Source organism: Schistocerca serialis, chromosome 4 (assembly GCF_023864345.2).
Source record: "Schistocerca serialis cubense isolate TAMUIC-IGC-003099 chromosome 4, iqSchSeri2.2, whole genome shotgun sequence".
Lineage (NCBI taxonomy): Eukaryota > Metazoa > Arthropoda > Insecta > Orthoptera > Acrididae > Schistocerca > Schistocerca serialis.
This window is the reverse complement of record NC_064641.1, coordinates 513,260,952-513,286,295: the sequence shown is the minus strand read 5'-3', so window position 1 is coordinate 513,286,295 and position 25,344 is coordinate 513,260,952. Positions and strand designations below refer to the sequence as shown.

The following is a 25,344-nucleotide window of genomic DNA, read 5'->3' as shown; positions in this document are numbered from 1 at the left end:
CTAACATGATTTGTATTCATGACCTATACATTTTGTGATTTGCTGATATGTTTTGTAATACAGTGCGTGAGCACTTTTGCCATTTGTGAATATGTTTTGTACTCATTGTATATACATTTGTCTTTGCTTGATATGTTCCGTACTCGGTGCATGTGCACTATATTTACTTCATGTTCTACACCTATATATCTGTATATTCTGTGATTGTAAAGTTAGTTAGTTAACAAAAATTTGTTGCTCATGGCAAGTCCAAATGACTCACCATCGCTGCCAAATTTTTGCCCCTCCCAGTGGAGGGTTATGAAACACGTATGTATTCGTTACCAGCGATGGCGAGGCATGACAGACTCACTGACCAGAGAGTTATTTATCGTTGCTAGTCTGCGCTTGACCGTGCGAGACGACAGTTGCGTGTAGCGAGTCGGCAGGAACAGTAGTTGTACTCTGTCTGTAGTCAGTCAGTCGACAGTAGTAGCGAGTGGACAGTTGTACTGAGCAGAAGTCGGCATGCGTCGGCGGCGTGCTCTTCTTGCGACTCTGGTCAGGATTGTCGTGGACGATGAGTATTGTTGTAGAAGGTAATGAAGCAGCATTGCGCACATCTAGTAATGTATATTAATTGTAATTAATTTGTTCAAAAAATGCCCCAATAATAATTTTTTTTATAAAGTAACTCTTTTAATGAAAAACATTCATTCCAATTTAAAGAATATTTCCTATGCATTTCCTCCAAGAATCAAAATCAAATATACGCCAGCATTGCACGAAGCTGTGTCGATAGATAAGAGCAGATATAGATGCAGTTTTTATTGAGGTAAGAATTTTGCTTTTGTTATTCAGAATACAGGGCCGAAGGTCAGCGCTGCTGTCTTTATAAAATTTATCAGGTTTAATTATTTCACAGGGCCGAAGGTCAGCGCTGCTGCCCTTATAGAATTTATCAGGTTTAATTATTTCTGTTCAGATATTACATTCAGTTCATGATTCATTATATAATTAATATTGTTGTGGGTTTGTGATCAATTATTATTCTTTAATTTTTGTGTGAGGAGATTACGCTTGGATTCATTTCAATTTAACGATATTTTGTGGGGAGTCTACATTTGGCTCATTTTTTATTATCATTGACTTTTATTTTTGCGGAGAGGTTACAAGGGCGTAAAATCGTATCTTCAGTTTCAAACTATGGTGATCAACCGATCACTCCAACCTCTTTCTGTCATTTGTGTCATCCTTTAACGCAGATGAAAGTCTTTTTAGAGATAGACGGCTCTCTTCTTTCCAGGAAAGCATCAAAGGTAGCAGTCAACTCGTATGTGTAAGCATTACGTCAGTATACATATAGTAGCATGTTTGCATACTGCAACTGTTCGTTTGCTGAAACCAGAAGGTTGTGATTGGCGTAAAGTACAGAGAAGCATATTGTAAATACTGTTTGTTAGGCTTTTTGAAAGTGATTCGTTGCATAACACACCATCTACTGTATGTGTTTATTCTCAATCAACCATCATCCTCTCTCGCCTATAACCTAGTGGAAAGATTGCAGAACCTGTAAGACGGCAACAAGATAGAACGCAAATCAAATACTGGAGAGGTATCTAGTGGCGGCATGAGGCAGTTGCAAATACCGCTTCATATCACGTTCCTTAGCTGAATCAGTTTCTAAATTCAGTGATTTTATTCCGAGCCTGCACCGCCAGCGATGTGCACCCTGCGCTTTAGGTCTGTTAATATAAGCCCCAGCGATTACCATCTATTCTGAACATCGCAGCATTTATCTGGAAGACCACTTCATTCGGAAGCAATATCATACTTCGATTTATAAAGCTTGTATTGTTTTTAACATGAATATCGTTAGTGATACTTGTGTGTGCCAGTAGATCCGAGACGACTTGTGACAGTAGCATAGCTGTTGCAATGTGTTTTTCTTAATAGCTTTCTCGCTTCCCACGCCCGGGTTCCCGGGTTCGATTCCCGGCGGGGTCAGAGATTTTCTGTGCCTCGTGATGACTGGGTGTTGTGTGCTGTCCTTAGGTTAGTTAGGTTTAAGTAGTTCTAAGTTCCAAGGGACTAATGACCATAATTGTTAAGTCCCATAGTGCTCAGAGCCATCTTAATAGCTTGTCACTTATAAGACTACGTCTCTGATCCTAAGACACAATGATACCACTCGCAAGAAAAACAGATGAGGCATGCCCATTCATGGCGGATTTTCGCTCAATATCGTTTGGTATCACCAGCATTCATTTATTGGCTAAGTATTATTCTTAGTGTGGGATGTGTGATAGATTCACTGAGATGAGCAGCCTTATAAAGTATGTGTGTGTTCCACATGACCGAAAGAAATGATTATGTCCGGTTGTAAAGAAGGTATGGATTTGACGTGGCCGGCCGCTGGTGGCCGAGCGTTTCTGGCGCTACAGTCTGGAACCGCGCGACCGCTACGGTCGCAGGTTCGAATCCTGCCTCGGGCATGGCTGTGTGTGTTGTCCTTAGGTTAGTTAGGTTTAAGTAGTTCTAAGTTCTAGGGGACTTATGACCTCAGCAGTTGAGTCCCATAGTGCTCAGAGCCATTTGAACCATTTTTGATTTGACGTGGAAAACTGCAATAGCCGTAACGTAAATTAAAGATTTTTTTACATGATAATTATCTCGATTCATAAAAGTGATATAGATTTTATATTTACAGAGTCATCAGGAGGGCTATTTCCGATACTTCGCTCATTGTCGAACGTCATCAGATTGACGTAATGTTTAATTGTAAGTACAGTGATAAAATATATGTGGCTGGTTTTCTAGGACGATTTGTTCCAATACGGGAGCGCGTATGGTGGCTGTAACCTGTGGCCAGAACGATTAACATTTCTGGTCTACGGTGGGAACCGTCCGGACTAGAGAGAGTGGCTGGGGTATAGGAATGTAACTCACCTAATTGTGGCTCCCTCTAGGCGACTCAATAGCGAAGGGAACTCAGTATGTATTGGACAGCCTTTGTGATCGCGTCCGTTCTCCATGGAAATTTGAGAAGATTGAATATAAGCGTGTGTTTGTGCTGCACTGTTATTCCCTCCCACGTAAATTGTCCGGTTGATTTCTTCTACCCATTCCCCATCTTTATTTGATTGAAAGAACAACGACTGTGGTCTGTGTTGTGTACATCTAGACGGTGAAAGACAGGTGAAAGAGATGTTTGCTGGTTTTCTAGACATGAGATACACCTTAGTAGATTTTGTAAAGTAGAAGGATATTTTGGTATCTGTTATATCATTGACATCAGTATTCGCAAAAAAAAGAAAAAATACGAGTGGAACTACCCGTTTCCTCTATTTTTTCGAGATTTCACGTGAAAATCTTCATAGACGAGATAAGTTTCTAGTTACGCAGTAGTGGTTTGCAGCATGTTCCACCCCGCTGCACCTAGCTAAAGTTTGGGGTTTCTACCAATATAATTTCAACTCTTTATCTTTGGAATTATAGTGTACAAGCGACTGGTAGCATACTGATATGTGCTTGATATCGAGCACTACCGCGGAAATTGTTTGATATTCTGGCAAACTACGTGAGAATACATATGTTCTAGTAATTACAGAGTCTGGATATGTCTGTAGAAAGCATGGCAGCAAGCAACCAAGCAGGTCGGGGCCAGAAACAGTAACTTCTTTATACCGAAGGGAACCAGCCCAGTCTTTGTACAACAGCTCGGAGAGTGACTGCTGTCCACGTAGGGTGCTCTGATCGCGCGTCGGACCAGTGTGTGTGTGTGTGTGTGTGTGTGTGTGTGTGTGTGTGTGTGCAGGGACAGTTGATTCGTGACCGTTGAGCGCAGGGGATGACCGACCGACCTCACGGCAAATATCTAGTACTGCGACTATATGTACGGTGCATGTGCTCATGTTTTTTTGGGATCTATCTGTCTTTGCGGTGTATGTAAGGATGTCCAGTGGTCGATAGCTATATTCAGGATTCAGAAGTGATGATTCTGAATGGTGCAGGATACGAATTGCGTTTACTACATCGATATGTTACGTGGTGATATAGCCCAGTTGGAGATTATTTTCAAACTGAAAAACGCAAGCTTTCCACAACTGTAGTAGAACAGTGTACCTGTGGAAGTGTCTTAAGCAGCAATGTTAGTATTTCATCACCTGTAGACCACTTTTGCAGGGTTTAACAGCCAGTGCAATACGGCTACTGCATGTTTTTTCGATCTGTGCAAAATAGTTTTGCAGCTGCAAGTCTCGTAATTTGTCCATCTGCAGAAGAAAAATGGCGGACAGTGCTCACACACCGGCAGCAGCAGCAGTTTGGCGGATTTTGCACAGAAAAATTCAAGCTTTCGTCGACAATAGCAGAGCAGTGTAACTGATGAACTGTCTTTGGCGATAGTTTCCATATTTCATGATCTGTAGACCATGTTTGCAGGGTTTAATAGTCAGTGCAATATGACTTCTGTATGTGTAAATTCGATTTGTAGAAAATAGTATTGTCGCTGAAAGTCCTGTAATTTGTCTGTTTGCAGAAAATGGCGGAGAGTGTAGCAGCGGCATTAGTTTGGCGGGTAAATTCAGTAAGAACCAATCAGAATGCTCCTTCAAATAATGTTCTCTGTGTGGGGTGTAGGAGAATCTACAGCCTGTTTCGAACAAGACGGGAAAAGGTATCTACGGGAAGTTCTGTGACGTCTGAGAGTAATGTGATGTCTTCTTTGTTCGAGTGTTCAGAGACACGTCCAAGCGCATCATCCATCTCTGGCGTGATGCTGTCCCTCATCGGCCTTTGTAGCTTTAGAGCATCTCCAGACCAGCAGCTGTAAGAAACCGAAAATTTTAGCCATTTTTATCGTCTGTAGGACAGTGATTCGAACTCTGTTTCTGCAGTTGTTCTGATTTTCAGGTCTGTGCTTCGACACCAGTGTGTGCTTCGAGAAGTGAAGAAAATAACGTCCCTGACTCCAGCAGCATCGAATATAAAACTATGAGCACTCGCTGTTTCGGAAAAGTGACGAACACCACAGCAGCTATAGGAGCTACAAATTTTTCTCTGTCTCTGGCAGTGCCTTCAAACAAGCAGCTAAAACTCGAAAATTGATAAGCGTGCTGTTTAGAGTTACAGAGATATTTGTTTCGATTTCCAGATATCATCGTTTTGTCATGTGAAATGGGATATTGCAGCTGATATCGGTTTTGGGGTCTGTTTCCCACAAAACCGTGTGAAGCGTCTCAGGAAGGTTTCACAAGTGTGCAGCGATCTTTTTAGGGTCCTTGTTCGGGTGTGGCGGTATACATCACTAAATTGACGCAAATTACTGTGTAGTGATCTTTTTTGAAAGTGTATTTAGAGACATATTCAATTGGATTTAATACCTCCTGAAGCAGCCTGTGCTCAAAGACAATTGAATTTCCACAAAAGTGCATGAAGTGTGTCTGGGATAGTTTCACAAGTGCGCCTCAGTCTTTTGAGTCTGTGCTCAAGTGTGGCGGTGGTGGAATTCCTTGGAATAAAACTTGTAATTGTCTAAATACATTCGCATCATCTGCAATGGTCTCTCTCTCTTTCTTAGTGCAGTCACACACTTAGTTCCTGTGATATTAGATTAGATTAGATTTACTTTCATTCCAATTGATCCGTAGTGAGGTCCTTCAGGATGTAGAACATATCAGAAGAACAATAATACAACTGAAACAAATAAGCTAAAGTACCTTCCACAGGTTCCAAGTGGAATGATCGTCATTTTTTAATGAACACTATATGAAAGAATCATTTTACAAACACTAATGCAGGGAATTTAAAATAACAAAACTTATTTATTTATAAGGTAATAACCATGTAATAGAACTACTACAATACTTATTTACAATGAACACATTACTGGACTGAAATGGTGCAGAAGTTAGTTTGTACTTAAACACACACACACACACACACACACACTTATTTACAATGAACACTTAACTGCACTGATATGGTGCAGAAGTTATAATCAGTTGGTTCTACTCAGGAATTCATCAATGGAGTTCAAGGAGTTGGCCACCAATAAATCCTTTAGGCTTCTCTTAAACTGAATTCCATTGGTTGTTAAGCTTTTTATGGCTGCTGGCAAGTTATTGAAAATGTGTGTTTCTGAATAATGCACACCTTTTTGTACAAGAGTAAGTGACTTTAAATCCTTGTGAAGATTATTCTTATTTCTAGTATTGATTCCATGAATTGAGCTGTTGGTTTGAAAAAATGATATATTTTTAATGACAAATTTCATTAAGGAATAAATATATTGGGAAGCAGTAGTTAGTATCCCTAGTTCCCTAAACATGACAGGAAGTGCTTAGCTTGCGGCCCTGCAGCTGCCATGTGGCGTACCATATGTGACGCCGGCGCGCTCCCTGCCCTAGTCTCCGTGCTCATTGGAACAGGCCACACACTGGAGTGGGCGAACATCTTGCCTCTTGCGCTTCGGAGGACTGACTGGACTTTTATTAAATGATCTACAGTTACAGCACATGCATTTATCAGCATGAGTTGCGAAGTGCCACTTTAACCCCATCCGGCTGCATTTTCGTTATTTCATAAGGCATATTCGTCTTCACCGAATATCATCGGTATCGACACAGCTAATTATTACAGCTAATATACCCGTTAAATTCCTCCTTCTCCAGCACAGACATATCATCCATTGAACACAGTAAACAAATACGTCCGCCCCCCAGTCTAGCAGCAAGACACAGACTGAGTTGTTTTTCCACCATTTTTAGTCCAGACCACAATCTTGGATTACGTCACAGGAGGGGAGAGGGGGAGGGCAGAGAGCGCCTTCTGGTGATGTTGTTGTGAAATATGTCAGTTGGACTCTGAACCTCACGGTGATCATATTGGATGGAGCTACTGTGTATGATAAATTGTTTAAATAAATAATGCATGCTTACATCCCTCCTATCCGACTGTCCATCACAGACTGAATTCTTTTCCTGTCTATTTCCTGGTGGGGGAAAGAAGGAGAGGAGAGCAAGACATACTAAATTAAGAGGAGAGGGGAGGGGTGGAGGGGGAGAAGGTAGGAGTGGGGGGAGGGGAGAGGTGTTAGGTTAGTGGACGTAGCCCAATTGACCTATTTTCCCGACAAAATTTGAATTCCCCACCATGATGTTACTGCGATATTGCCACATATATGAGCGCCATCTTGGATCCGCTACCTCGAATAACTCTGGCAATGATGCAATTTGGGGTGGCCAGAACTTTGGTCTATTACCACTGATGACCCTTAAAAATTGCATTCTTTCGTCGAAAAAGTCTGTAGTTAGTGGAATAACACAGTAGATAATGAAGTTTTACATAATAACCATACGACAAAATACTCTGCTCTTTATGCCATCATTTGCCAAAATCTCGTTTCGATATGTCAGATCGCTTATGAAATATAAGGAATCTTGCAAATATTTGACTCTGGCTTTATTCCTCTCGCGGCGCTTTGGCAAATGAGTACGGTACGTCAGATCAATTTTCTCGAGATTGGTGACAGATAGAGAACTCCACCAAAGTCTAAGGAAAAATTCAGTCAACATATTTAATATGCATCGAACACAAAATCATAGCGATCCCAATTTTTCGTTGCTAACTTTTTCGAATTTCGCGCAGTGTCTTATTTCCACGAAAATATCGCAATAACTATGACCATTAACGAAATGTTGGGCACGTCTTAATGAAGCTGACATATAAAGCTTAATAAAAGCAAGTCCGCTGGTCCAGACTGTATACCAGTTATGTTCCTAGCAGAGTATGCTGCTGCATCAGCTCAATACTTAAGAATCATATACAACCGTTTTCTCGACGAAAGATCCGTACCCAAAGACTGGAAAGTTGCACAGGTCACACCAGGATTCAAGAAAGGTAGTAGGAGTAATCCACTTAAATACATGCCCGTATCATTAACGTCGATATGCAGCAGGATTTTGGAACATATATTGTGTTAGAAGATTATGAATTACCTCGGAAGAAAACGGTCTATTGACACATAGTTCAAATGGATATAGAAAACATCGTTTTTGTGAAATACAAGTAGCTTTTCATTCGCATGAAGTGTTGAGTGCTATTGACAAGAGATTTCAGATCGCGTCCATATTTCTGGATTTCCGGAAGGCACTGTAGCGCACAAGCGGCTTGTAGTGAAACTGCGTGCTTACGGAATATCGTCTCAGTTATGTGACTGGATTTGTGATTTCCTGTCAGAGAGGTCACAGTTCGTAGTAACTGACGGCAAATCTCGAGTAAAACAGAAGTGATTTCTGGCATTCGCCAAAGTAGTGTTACAGGTCCTTTGCTACTCCTTATCTATATAAACGATTTGGGATACAATCTGAGCAGCCGTCTTAGGATGTTTGCAGATGACGCTGTTGTTTATCGACTAATAAAGTCATCCGAAGATCAAAAGAAATAGCAAAACGATTTAGAAAAGATATTTGACTGGTGCGAAAATTAGCAGTTCACCCTAAATAACGAAAAGTGTGAGGTCATCCACATGAGTGCTAAAAGGAATTCGTTAAACTTCGGTTGCACGACAAATCAGTCGAACCTAAAAGCCCTAAATTCAACTAAATATCAAGGAATTACAATTACGAACAATTTAAATTGGAAGGAACGCATAGAAAATGTTTTGGGGAAGGCTAACTAAAGACTGCGTTTTACTGGCAGAACACTTAGAAAATGTAACAGATCTACTAAGGACACTGCCTACACTACGCTTGTCCGTCCTCTTTTAGAATACTGCTGCGCGGTGTGGTATCATTATCAGATAGAACTGACGGAGTACATCGAAAAAGTTCAAAGAAGGGCAGCATCTTTTGTATTATCGCGATATATGGGAGAGATTGACACTGAAATGATACAGGATTTGGGCTGGGCATCATTAAAAGAAAGGCGTTTTTCGTTGTGACGGAAACTTCTCACAAAATTCCAATCACAAACTTTCTCCTCCGAATGCGAAAATATTTTGTTGACACCGACCTACATACGGAGGAACGATCACCACGATAAAATAAGGGAAATAAGAGCTCGTACGGAAAGATATGTGATCGTTCTTTCCGCGCGCTATACGAGATTGGAATAATAGAGATCTGTGAAGGTGATTCGATGAACACTTTGTCAGGCACTTAATTACAGAGTATCCATGTAGATGTAGATGTAGAAGACAATAATCACACAAAAGGCATCGCGATTTACGGCGGTACCCTGGACAGTACAAAAGGCGGGAAATGGTTCTTAGTTAGGTGTGTAATTACCACGGTCAGCACGGTCCAGATATGCGAATGGGGGACTATTTTACCTCCGGCATATTTTACCCAAGAGTACGCCATCATCATTTAACCATACAGTAAACAGCGTCATCTGCAAACATCCTAAGACGGCTGCTTAGATTGTCTCCCAAATCCTTTATATAGATAAGGAGTAGCAAAGGACCTACAACTCTACCTTGGCGAACGCCAGAAATCACTTCTGTTTTACTCGAGACTTGCCGTCAGTTACTACGAACTATGACCTCTCTGACAGGAAATCACAAATCCAGTCACATAACTGAGACGTGATCCCATGCTGGCCACAAAGCTGGTATGGAATTCTTGTGGTAAATTCGTTGCATTCCTCGACCAGCGCGATTGGGAACTGCTGAATGGTCCGCATTGTCATCCTTAAAACTGATGAAGAGACGTACCTGGGGAACGAGTGCACTGTAATAATAAGTTTGATCGATGACTGTACTGTATTCAAATGTTTGGAGGTCAGTAAGGCCACGTAGTAAATTCCTCCCACACCGTTTTAACACCTGGACCACCAAAACTATCATATTCGACACTGTTCTTGGGCGTATTACGTCCTTCACCTCTCGCTATGATAGGGTATCACTCAGGATGAATCTTCTCTCATGCTAGATGAGCACGCGACGCCACTCCTTTTGGTCCATCGCAAACGGTGCCATTGATATGTGTGTGTCAATGGGTCACAGCATAATGATCGTTGGCCGAAGACACAATCCCTGTACCACTGTGGAGCATGAGTTACGTGTCTTGCAGCCCTGTTAAATGTAACTGCAATCGCACCCACTGTGTCTGACGTGGGTCCCTTCTTGCCCGTTGCGCAACGTAGCGGTCATCCGCTGCTGAATTTGAACGTGGTGAACCGCTTCCTCTCCTTCGGCAAACAGAGCCTTCGGTTCGAAACACTCCCCAGGCTGTGAGTGATAGCAAACTCTTGGGCTACACAATTCACTCTTCGACCGATGATTCCTCCCCTATGAAGTCATCGAAATGTTGACCCCGAGCCATTTTGTAGTGAAGAACGCCATTACAGCACACCGTAACTGCCCGCTGTTTCCGTTCCTTCAACCGCCTCGTGCTGCTGGGCCAGCCCCCTCTGGCGCTATAGTCATGCTGACCTCACGCCACGTGAAGTCCAGCTTTCTGCGTACGACCCTGAGACCTCTGGCAACGTGCACCCTCACTTTCATTCATTTTCACCGAGTAACTGATATGTTATAGCACTTTATGTAGCTCGTCCCTAAGTTTTGCAGAGTAGTATTTCGGGTGTTGCCGCTTATTTCTCGAAGTAACCACCTGATAGTGACTAATTTTCGTAATACACAGTTGGTTATAACGTACATTCTTGAACTGTTACTTGTAAAACGTATGTCGTACAACCTGACGAATTACTTTGACTACTGTATTCCATAATGAGAGACATAGCAGGAGTGTCCGTTAAAAGTCACACGGAGCGAATCACTCAATCCTCAGCTCAATAAGGCGCGGCAAGAATTTCAGTATCTATGCGAAATGTCCCCCCCCATGTACCATGGACCTTGCCATTGGTGGGGAGGCTTGCGTGCCTCAGCGATACAGATTGCCGTACCGTAGGTGCAACCACAACGGAAAGGTATCTGTTGAGAGGCCAGAAGAACATGTGGTTCCTGAAGAGGGGCAGCAGCCTTTTCAGTTGTTGCAGGGGCAGCAGTCTGGATGATTGACTGATCTGGCCTTGTAACACTAGCCAAAACGGCCTTGCTGTGCTGGTACTGCGAACGGCTGAAAGCAAGGGGAAACTACAGCCGTAATTTTTCCCGAGGGCATGCAGCTTTACTGTATGGTTAAACGATGATGGCGTCCTCTTGGGTAAAATGTTCCGGAGGTAAAATAGTTCCCCATTCGTATCTCTGGGCGGGGACTACTCAGGAGGATGTCGTTATCAGAAGAAAGAAAACTGGCGTTCTACGCATCGTAGCGTGGAATGTCAGATCCCTTAAACGGGCAGGTATGTTAGAAAATATAAAAAGGAAAATGGATAGGTTAAAGTCAGATATAGTGGGAACTAGTGAAGTTCGGTGGCAGGAGGAACAAGACTTCTGTTCAGGTGAATACAGGGTTATAAATACACAAACAAATAGGGATAATGGAGGAGTAGGTATAATAATGAATAGGAAAATTGAAATGCGGGTAAGCTACTACAAACAGCATAGTGAACGCATTATTGTGGCCAGGATGGACACGAAGCCCACGCCTACCACAGTAGTACAAGTTTATATGCCAACTAGCTCCGCAGATGATGAAGAGATTGATGAAATGTATGATGAGATAAAAGAAATCATTCAGATAGAGAAGAGAGACGAAAATTTGATAGCCATGGGTGACTCGAATTCTATAGTAGGAAAAGGAAGAGAAGTAGGTGAATATGGAATGGGGGTAAGAAATGAAAGAGAAAGCCGCCTGGTAGAATTTTGCACAGAGCATAACTTAATATAGCTAACACTTGGTTCAAGAATCATAAAAGAAGGTTGTATACATGGAAGAGGCCTCAGATGCTCGAAGGTTTCAGGTAGATTATATAATGGTAGGACAGAGATTCAGGAAGCAGGTTTAAAATTGTAAGACATTTCCAGCGGCAGATGAGGACTCTGACCACAATCTATTGGTTATGAACTGTAGAATAAAACTGAAGAAACTGCAAAAAGGTGGAAATTTAAGGAGATGGGATCTGGATAAACTGACAGAACCAGAGGTTGTACAGAGTTTCAGGGAGAGCTTTAGGGAACGATCAAAAGGAACGGGGGAAAGAAATACAGTAGAAGAAGAATGGTTTGCTTTGAGGGATGAAATAGTGAAGGCAGCAGAGGATCAAGTAGGTAAAAAGGCGAGGGTTAATAGGAATCCTTGAGTAACAGAAGATATATCGAATTTAACTGATGAAAGGAGAAAATATAAAAATGCAGTAAGTGAAGCAGGCAAAAAGGAATACAAACCTTTCAAAAATGAGATCGCCAGGAAGTGCAAAATAGGTAAGCAGGGATGGCTAGAGGACAAACGTAAGGATGTAAAGACATACCTCACTAGGGGTAAGATAGATACTGCCTACAGGAAAATTAAAGAGACTTTTGGAGAAAAGAGAACCACTTGTATGAATATCAAGAGTTCAGATGGAAACTCAGTTCTAAGCAAAGAAGGGAAAGCAGAAAGGTGGAAGGAGTATATAGAGGGTCTGTACTTGAGGACAATATTATATAAATGGAAAAGGATGTAGATGAGGATGAAATGGGAGATACGATACTGCGTGAAGAGTTTGACAGAGCACTGAAAGACCTAAGCCGAAACCAGGCCCCGGGAGTAGACAACATTCCATTAGAACTATTGATAGCCTTGGGAGAGCCAGCCCTGACAAAACTCTATCATCTGGTGAGCAAGATGTATGGGACAGGTGAAATACCCTAAGACTTCAAGAAGAATATAATAATTACAATCCCAAATAAAGCAGGTTTCGACAGATGTGAAAATTACCGAACTATCAGTTCAATGAGCCACGGCTGCAAAATACTAACACGAATTCTTTACAGACGAAGGGAAAAACTGGTAGAAGCCGACCTCATAGAAGATCAGTTTGGATTCCGTAGAAATTTTGGAACACGTGAGGCAATACTGACCCTACGACTTATCTTAGAAAATAGATTAAGGAAAGACAAACCTACATTTCTAGCATTTGTAGACTTAGAGAAAGCTTTTGACAATATTGACTGGAATGCTCTCTTTCAAATTATAAAGGTTGCAAGGGTAAAATACAGGGAGCGAAAGGCTATTTACAATTTGTACAGAAACCAGATGGCAGTTATAAGAGTCGAGGGGCATGAAAGGGAAGCAGTGGTTGGGAAGGGAGTGAGACAGGGTTGTAGCCTCTACCCGATGTTATTTAATCTGTATATTGAGTAAGCAGTAAAGGAAACAAAAGAAAAATTCAGGGTAGGTATTAAAATCCATGGAGAAGAAATAAAAACTTTGAGGTTCGCCGATGACATTGTAATTCTGTCAGAGACAGCAAAGGACTTGGAAGAGCAGCTGAACGGAATGGACAGTGTCTTGAAATGAGGTTATAAGATGGACAAAAGCAAAACGAGGATTCTGGAATGTATTCGAATTAAATCGAGTGATGCTGAGGGTATTAGATTAGGAAATGAGACGCTTAAAGTTGTAAATGAGTTTTGATATTTTGGGAGCAAAATAACTGACGATGGTCGAAGTAGAGAGGATATGAAATGTAGACTGGCAATGGCAAGGAGAGCGTTTCTGAAGAAGAGAAATTTAACATTGAGTATAGATTAAATTTGTTGACATCGAGTATAGATTTAAATGTCAGGAAGTCGTTTCTGAAAGTATTTGTATGGAGTGTGGCCATGTATGGAAGTGAAACGTTGACGATCAATGGTTTGGATAAGAAGAGATAGAAGCTTTGGAAATGTGGTGCTACAGAAGAATGCTGAAGATTAGATGGGTAGATTACATAACTAATGAGGAGGTATTGAATAGAATTGAGGAGTAGAGAAACTTGTGGCACAACTTGACTAGAAGAAGGGATCGCTTGGAAGGACATATTATGAGACATCAAGGGATCACCAATTTAGTATTGGAGGGCAGCGTGGAGGGTAGAGGGAGTCCACGAGATGACTACACTAAGCAGATTCAGAAGGATGTAGGTTGCAGTAAGTACTGGAAGATGAAGAAGCTTGCACAGGACAGAGTAGCATGGAGAGCTGCATCAAACCAGTCTCTGGACTGCAGACCACAACAACAACAACAATGCGAAATGTTCGAGCCCTCTCTATCCTACAATCTGTATTAGAAAATTACCAGCCATAAAATCAAAACACATCACAAAGAAACTAGTAAATGTCTCAAGGGGAGCTAACGAAGCCCTCGTCATGATGTACCTAGCTTCTGAAATTTGTACCCCAATTTGATAAGAAACCGCTGATGTTAAGAAGATAAAATCCATCTTCAGAATTACTTCAGATTTGTTATCGCAACGCTAGAATCAACTCCTGCTCCATTAATCCATCTCTCAGCAACGTCTTGCCTACTAAGCTGGGGCGACAAGAAACGTGGCATGAAAAAGAAGAAAATGCAGCATTCTAATAATCAACAGGTCTTGTATTAAATACTAGGCTGTATACCTTGGATGCTAGGTACTGCTTAAGTAAACGTTTCCGGTATGACATTTCAGTTCAACAAAAAACAATGGCGGTTACAGATAAAGAATCATGCCCAAATTATGACCAAAGATTTACTCATCATTTAGTGAAACTGGAAGAACTCCTTTCCAACAGGCGTTTGAGGGCAAGGCTGAATCGACCATGTTCGGGACATGCCATATACAGGGGAGGGGGGGGGGGGGGGGGGGCAAATAAAAGTGGCCCAGATATCAGAGTTTCAAGGTACAAAGAAACACAGCAGAGGAAAGGAAATACAGTACGAATCTGCTAACCTGACGATAGCAGATGTTGAAAGTGACCGTTATTCATCTTTTGGAACTTTTGTACCTTCGTCAGCCAGTTGCTGAATGCGGATCAAGGCTGGACTTCCGGAATTGGTACAGTCTCATCCGAAATGTTCTGCTGCACTTCTTGAAGAATGTGAGGGTTACTGCATTACACCTTAGACTTGAGGGCTCCCTCACAAAGTAATCGCACACTGATTGATCAGGTGATCTGGGTGGCGAGCTTGAACCGCGAACACATTAATGCTGCCTCTTGTCCAGTCTAATTTTATTTGCCCCGCCCTGTAGAAGAGCATAGTGTACATATGCGACATGTACTATTCTGCATAATGCATGCGTCTGTAGCGCTCACGAACAGATGTAAGAGGAACACGAAGTCAAGGAATAGCCACGGTGGAAATATGATAGAATTCTCCAGGACTTTGTAGTTGCACGCCTTCTTCTCCCACGAATATCTTTCGTTTAGTATAATTCTGTGTAATTTTGTTTCGCATGAAGTTGTTAATCTGCCAGCCCGCATCTCGTGGTCGTGCGGTAGCGTTCTCGCTTCCCACGCCCGGGTTCCCGGGTTCGATTCCCGGCGGGGTCAGGGATTTTCTCTGCCTCGTGATGGCTGGGTGTTGTGTGCTGTCCTTAGGTTAGTTCGGTTTTAGTAGTTCTAAGTTCTAGGGGACTGATGACCATCGATGTTAAATCCCATAGTGCTCAGAGCCATTTGAACCATTTGTTAATCTGCCATCCAAAAACTACAAATATGGCGCTATGGCTCACCGTTTTCGCTGTCAGGTTCCTTGAGCAAAATCTTCTAACAAGTTCCCGGCTCTCATCATGACGATAGTAAAGTAGGCACTGCAGTTGCTTTTCTGAACTATGTGAACTCCTGAGAATCTGGAGGTGACGTGATGGGTGACACATGTCTCACCTAACATTTGTGCTGCGCTTGTAAGTTTCACTCCGAAAAGGCAGTGAATGGCTATTGGGATAACAAACAGAGCTGTAGGCCGTCGAGAACAAATTGTTTAGTTTTTTCTGCTGTGACCTTGGCGTCCCTAAAAAAACGATGGAAGATACACATAGAATCTCATATTAACTGTTCATGCATTGCTATGGCTTCTAAGAGGAGAAATATTCATTTTCCAGACTTCACTCGAAAAACGACTCGAATACTAAGAGGAAAGGAAAAGGAACTAAACAAACGTGAATTCCTAATAAAAGCCCTGACCTACTCAAGAAACTTTAATGACTAGCAGACGAGTTCAGTCACATAGACCATAGTATACTAAAGGCTGCTCTCTACAACTGTGTTATTTCTAACAGCAGTGTCTGCTGTATCACCTGAGTACACAGCAGGCAACATCGGTGCACCGGTGACATTGTGTCCGTTGCAGCTGAATCAATACGACACAGTTGCCAGACAGCCTTATAGGTCAGCTCTTCCCGCAGATCAACAGGTTTGTTGTTCTTACTCGACGGGAACTGGGACACAATAATGATCTGTAATATTTGTCTCGTATCTCTTGTGCTTCTTGGACTAACGATCAACCTTAAGGTAAAGCATAGAAAGATATATTCCTGTTGTTGTCATTAGAATGAAATCGTGGCAATTTTTTACACGTTCCTCCTAAGTCTATATTTAGATCTACGTCTTCGCATAGAGCTACAGCTACATATACATATTAACAGATATGGTGTCTTGCGCTAGAAGTGGAGGTGTTTATAGTGTACCACTGTCATTTTCCACACTTCTAACAAAATTTGCGGATGACGCACACAAAGATGCTCCGATGGAATCCGTCTGCATCTGTATTTCTAATATTTTATCGTTTTAGCCGTTAAGCAAGATGTGTCTGTGTGGAACTAACACGTTTTTTGAGTCTTCTTAGGGCGTACACTCTTGAAATTTTAAAAGCAAACCTTTTCTTGTTGCAAAATTTCTTTGTTTTTGCATTGTTTATTGAACTGTAACAGACAAAAGGTATTCACTCATTATGAAAGGTTTCAGCTACCCAGTGCAGCCATCTTAGGAACCACAATAAATATCCGCACGCAAAAACTGATAGACATGTAATGGAATGTAAACATGGATAAAGCAAAAAGGAAGCAATCATACAAAACGTTGAGCACTAAACGACGTTGTTGCAATGAGGCCAGGCGTTGTACTAAAGTGATCTATCACTAACACGATAATATATAAACCGAAATATGGAACTTGCTTTCACTTACAATCAAAGAACATCCAAAGGTGTAAGCATTAAAAAAAATTTCCTTTCTCCAAAAGAAACGTCTAAATGCAAGCGAATGTGTGTATAAAGAATTGTATAACTGAAATGTAATCATCCACAAAAGTTAAAATCAGTAACCAGTGAAGTATACTGCATTTGGCTACGCGCCAGAGAGCTGATGAAGTGTTGAATAGATCCATTTCTTTAAAGGTGAGCAGGTGCAAGCGCAGCGGCAACTGAGGCGTTAGTCAAGGAATACTGTAAACTCCCGGAGCGTGTAGCACAATGCAAGTGTGTGGGTGGCTGCCTAATGTTGTTCTGCAGAGGAATTCTCACGTTAAAAAATGATTAAACTGACCCTACCATTGAAAGCCGACGCCTAGGGATTTTCATGAAACTAAGTATTGGGATAATGGAATGTAGTCGAATTAAGTCGGGTGATGCTGAGGGAATTAGATTAGGAAATGAGACACTTAAAGTAGTAAAGGAGTTTTGCTATTTGGGGAGCGAAATAACTGATGATGGTCGAAGTAGAGAGGATATAAAATGTAGACTGGCAATGGCAAGGAAAGCGTTTCTGAAGAAGAGAAATTTGTTAACATCGAGTATAGATTTAAGTGTCAGGAAGTCGTTTCTGAAAGTATTTGTATGGAGTGTAGCCATGTATGGAAGTGAAACATGGACGATAAATAGTTTCGACAAGAAGAGAATAGAAGCTTTCGAAATGTGGTGCTACAGAAGAATGCTGAAGATAAGGTGGGTAGATCACGTAACTAATGAGGAGGTATTGAATAGGATTGGGGAGAAGAGAAGTTTGTGGCACAACTTGACTAGAAGAAGGGATCGGTTGGTAGGACGTGTTTTGAGGCATCAAGGGATCACAAATTTAGCATTGGAGGGCAGCGTGGAGGGTAAAAATCGTAGAGGGAGACCAAGAGATGAATACACTAAGCAGATTCAGAAGGATGTAGGTTGCAGTAGGTACTGGGAGATGAAGAAGCTTGCACAGGATAGAGTAGCATGGAGAGCTGCATCAAACCAGTCTCAGGACTGAAGACCACAACAACAACAACAACAACAAGTATTGGGTTATGGTTTTTCTTCAGATTAACGCACCAGACCAATCACTCTTATCGATATGCTACTAGAATGAATTACAACGGGATACTATAACTTGTCTATTCATAAAAAGCATACAGAATGCAAAAAAAATTACGAATATGTAATCCACAATATCGAATTATACACTACTTGTAATTTCGAGATTGGTGGAGCATGTTTGACTTTGGCCACATCCCTCTGACATTACACACCGACTAGCGGAGAAAAACAGAAGACCTACACCCCAACTGGCACTTTCACAAAAAAGCTCAGTGGACAAGCAGATGGAACTCAAAACACCCCTATTGTGACTGTTTCCCTGTCTACTGAACTGCAGTGCGCATATCACCTCTTGAAATACCGATAGCAGTTGTACTACACAAATGATCCAGTAGTTGAGACGTTGGCCGCTGTGCAGATGAGGTGGTGGTTGTTGGTGGATTTGGGGGAGGGCACCATAAGCGAGATCATCGGTCTCATCGGGTTACGGAAGGATGGGGAAGGAAGTCCTCCGTGCCCTTTCAAAGGAATTTGCCTGAAGCGATTTAGGGAAATCACGCAAAACCTAAGTCGGGATGGCCGGACTCTGGTTCGAACCGTCGTCCTCTGCGGGTCCAGGGTGCTAACCAGTGCGGGCTGTGGTAGCCGAGCGGTTCTAGGCGCTTCAGTCTGGAACCGTGCGACCGCTCCGGTCACAGGTGCGAATCCTACCTCGGGCATGGATGTGTGTAATGTCCTTAGGTTAGTTTGGTTTGAGTAGTTCTAAGTTCTAGGGGACTGATGACCTCAGATGTTAAGTCCCATAGTGCTCAGAGCCATTTGAACCATTTGCTAACCAGTGCACCACCTCGCTCGGTGTGTCCAGATGATGTAAGTCCGTACCTGCAATTCTCTTTCTACTCAGTGGACGCAATATGCCTTCCGCAAACTCCTAGGGCTGAAGCTGCCGCAGTACAAGACAGAAAATGAGTCAAGATTTATGTTTGCTCACTAGCTAGGAACAGAAATTCGACACGTATTCTCCACTCAAGTAATCTCCCTTAAAGATACACTTCCGTGTGTGTCATACTCAACACAGAGTTAAATAATCGTTACTCAAGTAAACAGAATCAATATTCTGTCTTAGAGAAACGACTCTTCTTAAAATCTGACCGGCAGCTCCTGCGGTATGGCTGTTGCCAGCGAAGTCCCTTCTGGCGATTTTTAGAGGCGAGTGCTCTCGATCCCTGCAGGCAGGGAAGTCTTCTTTTTCTCCCGGCATTTGCCGCTCCCAGATGGACACGCGGCACCTATCACAGCGGCCGTTACAAAAACATTACCTCCCACCACATGAGTGACGAATCTGCCAGCCAATCACCGAAAGCTCATACTCTTTCAGAAGAAGTTCTGGAAGTCTCCATTTCCGTTCCTTTACGCGTATCCCCCTTTTTGGTTGGAATGAGCTCGTGCAGTGCCCGTGAGAAGTTCTGAGGTCAGCTCACGAGCGTTGTTTCTGACCCTGCATATTCCTTCGCACTAAAAGAATGTCCTTTCGCATTCTTAGGCCCCCGATGCTCGTTGTCCAGGTTTTTCACTTCGTCAGAGAATATCTCCCGCCCGCTCTGTCCGCTCTACGGAGGATCTGCTGCCTCTAGCATCATAAACCACCGCCGTCATGCATTCTTCTCGTTGAGGTCACTAAATGTCCGCCGCGCGGTCTCGGGCGCCTTGCCAGGGTTCCCCCTACCCCGTCGGAGGTTCGAACCCTACCTGTGCATGGGTGTGTATGTGTGTTGTTCTTAGCTTAAGTTAGTTTAAATTAGAATAAGTGGTGTGCAAGCCTAGGGACCGATGACATCAGCAGTATTTTTGAAATAAATGTCCGCCCCTGAAGAATACGATAAGATGCTTCCCAACTCCTCGTTGCCCGGCAGCGGCTTCTGAGGAAGGCAAGGTCGTTTGGTTTTTTCTATCAGTGTTCAGCCTTAATTAAACTTCCAGACATGGAGTATCACAGAATTTGTTAGTGCGTGGTTCTAGCCACTAACAGCCAATGAAATAATTACTCCGATTTTCATTCATAAATATAATCTAATATAAATATAAATCTACAAGAATGTTAAATGTATGATGGAAAAATCTTGCCTCCTTACAGTAAAAATTCACACGAATTAAATAAAGTAGACAACCATACCGTGAAAAATTGCTGTGTGCCACTGATGTAGTTTTTCCAACGGTATTTTGATGCAATAACATTTTGTCGGTATGTCTTGCACCCAATTATTTTATATGTCATGAGGTTTCATGGGTATCTTACTGTGTCGTACATGTTTTTCCCCGTTATAAGATATTCGTATTAGCAGTTGATATCGCATTTCTTTTAAGATTAATTATTTTATTGCCCTCCAAAAGCTACTTTATCAAGTCGGAAATGTGAGTTTAAAACAAAATTTGGATATTTAACTAAGCGGACAGTAGCGTCTGTCATCCACATTTTAAATTTAGAAATTAATTCAGAATGGCAGTGTTTCAGAGGCACGAAAGAGGATTGAAAGAAGCAGTTAAAACTGGTCTCACGTATGGCATAGATCATTGAATGGCGCAGTAGACCGTCACTTAGGCGAGCTGCATTCAGATGACGAGAGTAATTTTGAGTTTAATAATGAAGTTTGTAGCACTGAGGGGCTAATGTCCGATTTTATGCTTGTATTTCCTAATTAATTTTCGCAGTATTCTGTACAGTAGTTTAGCGAACCAATCACTATTGTGATTAATGGGGCAACAGGGATGTTACCAAATCTTGATTCCAATTGGACTTGTCGTTAGGACTGGCCTCGAATAGCTTTTCAGCTCGTCTGTTGAATTTAGTTCGGAACTCAATTTTTAAGACCTCAAAAACCTACGTTGGTCAAGAGCAACATAGAAACACCTTCTCATAAATTTTGTGTTAGGAATACATACTTCGTAACTAGACACTTAAGTCTCAAGTAGGAATGTAAAATGTCGTGGAAGTACAGAAGTGAGATGTACTTCGCTTGTTGCTTTGGTTGAGACGGATGTGGTGCTGAAGGAAGTTCTTTTCATTACCGACTGGTCGTACAAACATCGGTGCTACCATTAAGTTACTCTAAGGCAGCACTTCACAATCTGCGGGTAACTACCCCTTGAGGGGTAAAATGAAATTTTCTGAAGGGTAAAAATAAAAGAGATGGATTGTGTTTCGGTTACTAAACTAAGTGATTTTCATAATATCATAACTATGGTCACTATTTCATAAGGTTGTAATACTGATATTATTATTTTTTAAATACTAACATTAATGTGTGACACATTTGAATGTATGAACATTATCTTTTTCATATAGTCCATTGCAATGTAACCCTCTAAAACAGAGGTCGTCAAACTTTCCTCGCAGGAGCCAGTACTGACATTATGGGGCGGCACCTAGGGATGCATATGTAGCGATGTTATTATTGATAATCTATAGAAGTTAGCATGTTATGAGCCTCCTATAGACTAGCTACGGTAAGGGCGCGATGTGTTGGCTGCCGTTAAAAGTCGGCTCCATTGGGAACACTTCTTGTTGATTGTTCTCGTTTTAGACTGCTGCCACCTTCAGCGATTCCAAAGTTCTCACTCGGTAATTGCCTGCAGAATTATTACTGAATTGTTTCTGTGAGCGGATGGTTAACTGATCAATAACAGCAATTATATTTAAATGCATTACGCGATATGAGACGCCAGTGGTTAGCACACTGAATTCGCATTCCTAAGACGACAGTTCAAATCCCTACCCGCCCTTTCTTATTTAAGCTTTCCGTGGTTTCCATAAATCACTTAAGGCAAATGTAGGGATGGTTCGTTTGAAAGGGCACGGCTAATATCCTTCTCCATCGTTCCTTAATCTAAGCTTGTGACCCAACCTCGACGTCTAAGGGACCTTAAACACTAATCTTCCTTTCTTTAATATAAGACGCAATAACAAATGTTTACTAAATTTTTTGAATGTCATTTTCCTTCTACTCGTTGCGTTGTGTTACAACAGCCTTAATATAATTTCATATTCTTTGCTACAAATATGTACCGTGTCTGAAGATGAACATCTACAAGTGTTCATTTTAACTGAAGAGATAGAAATATCTCGAAAAATTCACATCGGATCAAGAAAAGTTGTGATTCCTGTTTGTCTGTCGCGGAGGCGGATATCCAACTACACCACACCCGAGCCGCCATCCCACCCAGTGCGTGGGTGGTGGGGGACAACTTTGAAATCTTCAAGGGGTACCCCCGTTTTCTGTTGCAGATTACGATTCTACGGCAATATCCACATACGTTTTGTCTGAAGCACTTTCTTCGTTTCGTCATAGATCGCGCTGTAATTGGAAGAATGGAAATGGGTAAACAATGGCCCTTGAATATCCAGTGGCATGTGGGACCCCACCTCCATGCTGTAAGGGTATGACAGACCAGTACTTCATAACTTCGTGTTGGAAACCCCATTCGCAACGTTGCATTCCTCCAACATATCGAACACGGATCTACTCGGCGCGCCACCGTGGCCGTGTAGCGAACTACGACGTACCGTGACAGGCAGTACACTGCCACCAGAGCCCACGTATGATTCAGACCTAAAACCGATAGAGGTTGTAATCATTACAATACTTGTACAGTTTTTATTGCCTGCACACCTATCTACCATTTGAAGAACAGACTTGCAAATGGACAATGAATATTGCAACTACGAAAGAAAAAATTAAAATGATCCTGATTTACGGAGAATGCAGGAGAAATGTTGAGGCTGCTGCTGCCCCGTATGCCGAGCGTTTTCCAGAGAACGCTCGCTCTCATTCGTTATTTTACAAGGTTGTGGACGCCTTTATGTCTCACGGGAGCGTACAGACTGGCGAAAGGAAACGTGTAGCAGAAGATGCTAGTAAAACAGCTGTACTAGCAGCAGTGCGCCACAACCCATGGATAAGCGCCCGGCAACTACACTGCGATTTCGCTATGCCCTTAGGTAGTATTGTCACAGTTCTACATTGTTATAAGTATCGTCCATACCATATGTCACCGCATCAAGAACTTCATGGCGCCGATTTCCATAACCGGAGACTGTTTTGTGAATTGGCACATCAACAAATGCAAACGAGCCCCACATTCTTTGCCGAGGTACTATTTTCCGATGAGTCTACATTCACAAATCATGATACCCTTAACCAGCGTAACATGCATTACTGGAATGTAGACAATCCCTACTGGTTACTGCAAGTTGACCATCAACGTCCCTGGACGGTTAACGTATGCTGTGGCATCATGCGGAACAGAATCATTGGTGCGTCTTTTATAGATGGCATGTTGAATGTGTAGTTTTCGAGAGTGGCCGGGCTACTTACCCCTCTGCCCCTAAGATATGCGGACCCCGCCTTGAAAATGGCGGGGTGTGCTACCGCCGAAAGGTTGGCAGTCCCTGTTAATACTACCTGGCTGAATTCCTGTAAGCTGTTTGAAAAATGTTGGATGTATGTTATTATAAAATATGACGGAGAACCGCGGGTTGCATCAATATTTGATTAGCGCCCCATGCAGCCCGCGGATCGCAGTTTGACGAACACTGTTCTAAAAGAATAGTTATTGTGAAGAAAAATGATTGAAATTCAGTGCTCCGAACGCAAATTTTTCGGAATCGAGATACATCAAAGTGACCACGCAGGCGTGCAATAAAGAAATATAGTATGTCTCATTAAAATATCAGTTTCCATTAATATCAAACCTAGTACTTGGCCAAAACTCATCGGTTACCTGCTATTATGATTTTTTCTTGGAGTCAGGTACTGAGCCGTCATTGCGTAGCGGAAAACCTTTTGACGTCTGACTCTGGTAACATATGTGTGACGCAACACAATGTTTTGCATTACTAAAAAAAGGCAGTAATCGGAGTTCGTGTAAAAAAACTTAGATTGGAATGTTCGACTTATAATGAATGCAAGTGCCCCTACAATGACGCGTAATCGACACGCCACCAAACTAATCGCTTCCCAATGTTATTCTACATCTACATACATACTCTGCAAGCTACCGTACGGTGCGTGGCGGAGGGTATCCTGTACCACCACCTGTCACTTCCTTTCCTGTTTCACTCGCAAATAGAGCGAGGGAAAAACGATTGCCGGCCGCGGCGGTCTAGCGGTTCTAGGCGCTCAGTCCGGAGCCGCGAGACTGCTACGGTCGCAGGTTCGAATTCTGCCTCGGGCATGGATGTGTGTGATGTCCTTAGTTTAGTTAGGTTTAAGTAGTTCTAAGTTCTAGGGGACTGATGACCACAGATGTTAAGTCCCATAGTGCTCAGAGCCATTTTGAAGAACGATTGTCTTTATACCTACGTATGAGCCCTAATTACTCTTATCTTGTCTTCGCAGTCCTTACGCGAAATGTACGTTGGCGGCAGAAGAATCGTTCCGCAGTCAGCTTCAAATGCCGGATCTCTAGATTCTCTCAATAGCGTTCCTCGAAAAGAAGGACACCTTTCCTCCAGGGATTATCACTTGAGTTCCCGAAGCAGCACAGTAACACTTGCGTGTTTATCGAATCTACCGCTAACAAATCTAGCAGCCCGCCTCTGAATTGCATCGATGTCTTCCTTTAATCAGACACGGTGCGGTTCCGAAACACTCGAGCGGTGCTCGAGAATGTTTCGAACTAGTGTTGTACATGCAGTTTTCTTTACAGATGAACCACATTTCCTAAAATTCTCCTATAAACCCAAGTCGATCATTCGCCTTCACTGTTACAATACTTACATGCTCGTTCCGTTTCATATCACTTTGCAACATCACATCTACATAGTTAATCGACGTGAACGTGTCAACCAGTACATTACTAGTGCTGCATTCTAACATTACGGGTTTGTTTTTCCTACTCATCTGCATTAACTCACTTTTTTTTACATTTAGAGCTAGCTGTCGTTCATTGCACCAACTAGAAATTTTGTTCAATTTATACTGTATTCTCCTACACTCATTCAGAGAGGACACCTTCCTGCACACCACAACATCATCAGCAAACAACCGCAAACAGCTGCTCACCATGCCTGCCAGATTATTTATGTGTGAGTAAAATAATAGCGTTCCTGTCGTATTTCCCTAGGGCACTCCTGAGGATACCCTTGTCTCTGATGAAAACTCGCCGTTGAGAGCAACATACTAGATTCTGAAATGATGACAGTTCATTGTCTAAGTCGCATGCTAACAACTGC

General features: G+C 42.3%; 2 protein-coding genes across 8 annotated transcripts in view; both read left to right on the top strand.

Moving 5' to 3' along the window:
* The window catches only part of LOC126475236 (pyrethroid hydrolase Ces2e-like), a 212,224-nt gene that overhangs the window by 101,355 nt on the left and 85,525 nt on the right, over positions 1-25,344 (top strand). The gene's annotated exons all lie outside the window — the stretch shown is intronic.
* The window catches only part of LOC126475237 (venom carboxylesterase-6-like), a 51,255-nt gene continuing 42,133 nt past the window's right edge, over positions 16,223-25,344 (top strand). The window contains exon 1 of the mRNA XM_050102924.1: positions 16,223-16,339. Coding sequence (XP_049958881.1) covers positions 16,280-16,339 — 60 coding nt within the window. The 5' untranslated portion in view covers positions 16,223-16,279. The remainder of the gene's footprint in view (positions 16,340-25,344) is intronic.